The following is a 2,059-nucleotide window of genomic DNA, read 5'->3' as shown; positions in this document are numbered from 1 at the left end:
TAATTTCATAATATTTTAAGTAATAAATTTGATTAATTTTTATGAAAAACTGAAAATATAACTTTTGTATTGAACTGTCTATAGAGAAACTTCAAAAGTGACAGTTCAAAAGAAAAACGTTGACATTGACACAGGTTATATGGATCAAACAAGCAACGAAACATAAACAACAAATATTGTGACAGGTCGTGTCAAAATGTGTGACGTTAGATAAGTTGTATCCGAAAGTATGCGTTGCGAGCTTAATTGAAAACATTAAAGTTGTACTACGTGTTCGCGCGTTGAGTATCGTATCGTTCCGCAATTCCATGATCAATCATTGTAACAGCGGAACTGTGTCAATTAAACCCTCGTCACCGTAGTGGGCTCTCTGAAAATCCGAGTTTCGTTTGTTTCTGCTGTTTTTCCCTTTCTCCCTCTATCGCAATTGTGAGTTGCGATCAATGGTCATTCGGAGTTTGCCCTTTTCTACGAAGTTAATCTTTTTCTCTCCCTTTTTATCATCGGAGCGTAGGAAACGCTGATTTGATTTTTTTCCCTTCTTTATCGGAAAACGATCAATCCGAAATGTTTGCTCTTTGGGAGGAAATTTAAATATTGTTTTCTTTTCATTTCTTTGTGTATTTGCAGACTAGGCTGTCGCGTCGTTACCAGATCAAGAGCGGCGTCCCGACGCTCGTCCTTTTGGATCGCGACGGTGCGAAGATCAGCACATCGGCGCATCAACGTCTCCTCGAGGATCCGATGGGATCGAGTTTTCCGTGGAGGCCTAGGCCGGTGGATCAGGTACAAGTGACGATTCTTAAATTCGTGGTAAATGCGGTAATAATCACTTTGAAGATGTTCCGAAACCTAGATCCTCAAAGACGTCGCGCTGCAAACCTGCGGGACGTACGATCAGGAGCACGCCGGATGCTCGAAAGAAGTCCTCACCTACCAGAGTCTGCAGGAAGGCATCCGCGGATTCTACTTCTCCGCGAATTGGGTAAGCTATCAATCACGCAAACGTCATAATTTGTTGTCACATTGAGTAACGTCAATGTCACATTGACATTTTCAGATTGACGACTGTGATATTAAAAAAATCAAATTGAAATTGTAACAATTAAAATTATTTGGTTTGTTTTTGCAATATTTTATGCAAATTTTGATAAAAATACAAAAAAAAAACTTGTTTCGTAAAATTTTTATTATTTTTTAATTGAAAATAAACGAGAATTAACAAGTCATTCTTGTATGTTAGTTGCGTAAGCATCGCCCAGTACCAGGATTCCATTCCAGCTGTGGTCCCTTTTGTAGGTTTCCACTCCTCTACAAAAAGGTTAGGCTAGGTTAGAAGTTAGGTTTTTCTCGTGTTTTTTTTCAGTTTTTTCAGTTTTTCGTGAATTTCTCGACAACCCTTTAAGATAATTACATACATGACCACTCGTATAAAAGCTGAATATCTCACCTTTCCAACGAGCCTACTTAGATTTTCGTGCTGTCTCGGAGTCGCCTGCTATAAGCTGTAGAAATTGAAAAAAAAGTGAACAGGATTTTCTTAAAAATATTTGTACTGGTTTTTCATAAAGAAAGGTTAGGTTTGAGATTAGGTTAGATTAGGAAAACTAAGAAAAACATTCTCCAAATTCCAGTTTACTGATTGAATTTATTTCCATGACAATCACCGTTGGTTTTCTATTTGTTAACAATTGTCATAACCCAAAGTCATATTATTAGACATAACAAAGAATGTAAATTCTTTAAATTTTCATTATTCTATAATTTCATAATATTTTAAGTAATAAATTTGATTAATTTGTATGAAAAACTGAAAATATAACATTTGAATTAAACTGTCTATATAGAAACTTCAAAAGTGACAGTTCAAAAGCTACGAAACATAAACAACAAATATTGTGACAGGACGTGTCAAAATGTGTGACGTTAGAAAACAAGTGAATTAAAAATATTTGTACGGGTTTTTCGTAAAGAATGGTTAGGTTTGAGATTAGGTTAGGTTAGGAAAACTAAGAAAAACATTCTCCAAATTCCAGTTTAATGATTGAATTTGTTTCCA

At 35.5% G+C, this 2,059-nt stretch overlaps 1 protein-coding gene across 1 annotated transcript in view; it reads left to right on the top strand.

Annotated features, from left to right (window-relative positions):
• Positions 1 to 630: 630 nt before the first annotated feature.
• Positions 631 to 2,059, top strand: part of LOC108558245 (nucleoredoxin-like) — a gene marked incomplete at both ends in the record, with an annotated part of 1,909 nt that continues 480 nt past the window's right edge. Inside the window, 2 exons of the mRNA XM_017915089.1 lie at positions 631 to 786; positions 857 to 985. Of these exons, the coding sequence (XP_017770578.1) occupies positions 631 to 786; positions 857 to 985 (285 nt within the window). The remainder of the gene's footprint in view (positions 787 to 856; positions 986 to 2,059) is intronic.

The sequence above is a fragment of the Nicrophorus vespilloides genome, unplaced genomic scaffold (assembly GCF_001412225.1).
Source record: "Nicrophorus vespilloides isolate i.1.1-1 unplaced genomic scaffold, Nicve_v1.0, whole genome shotgun sequence".
Classification (NCBI taxonomy): domain Eukaryota; kingdom Metazoa; phylum Arthropoda; class Insecta; order Coleoptera; family Silphidae; genus Nicrophorus; species Nicrophorus vespilloides.
The sequence above is the reverse complement of the archived record's forward strand: the minus strand, read 5'-3'. Positions and strand labels throughout refer to the sequence as shown.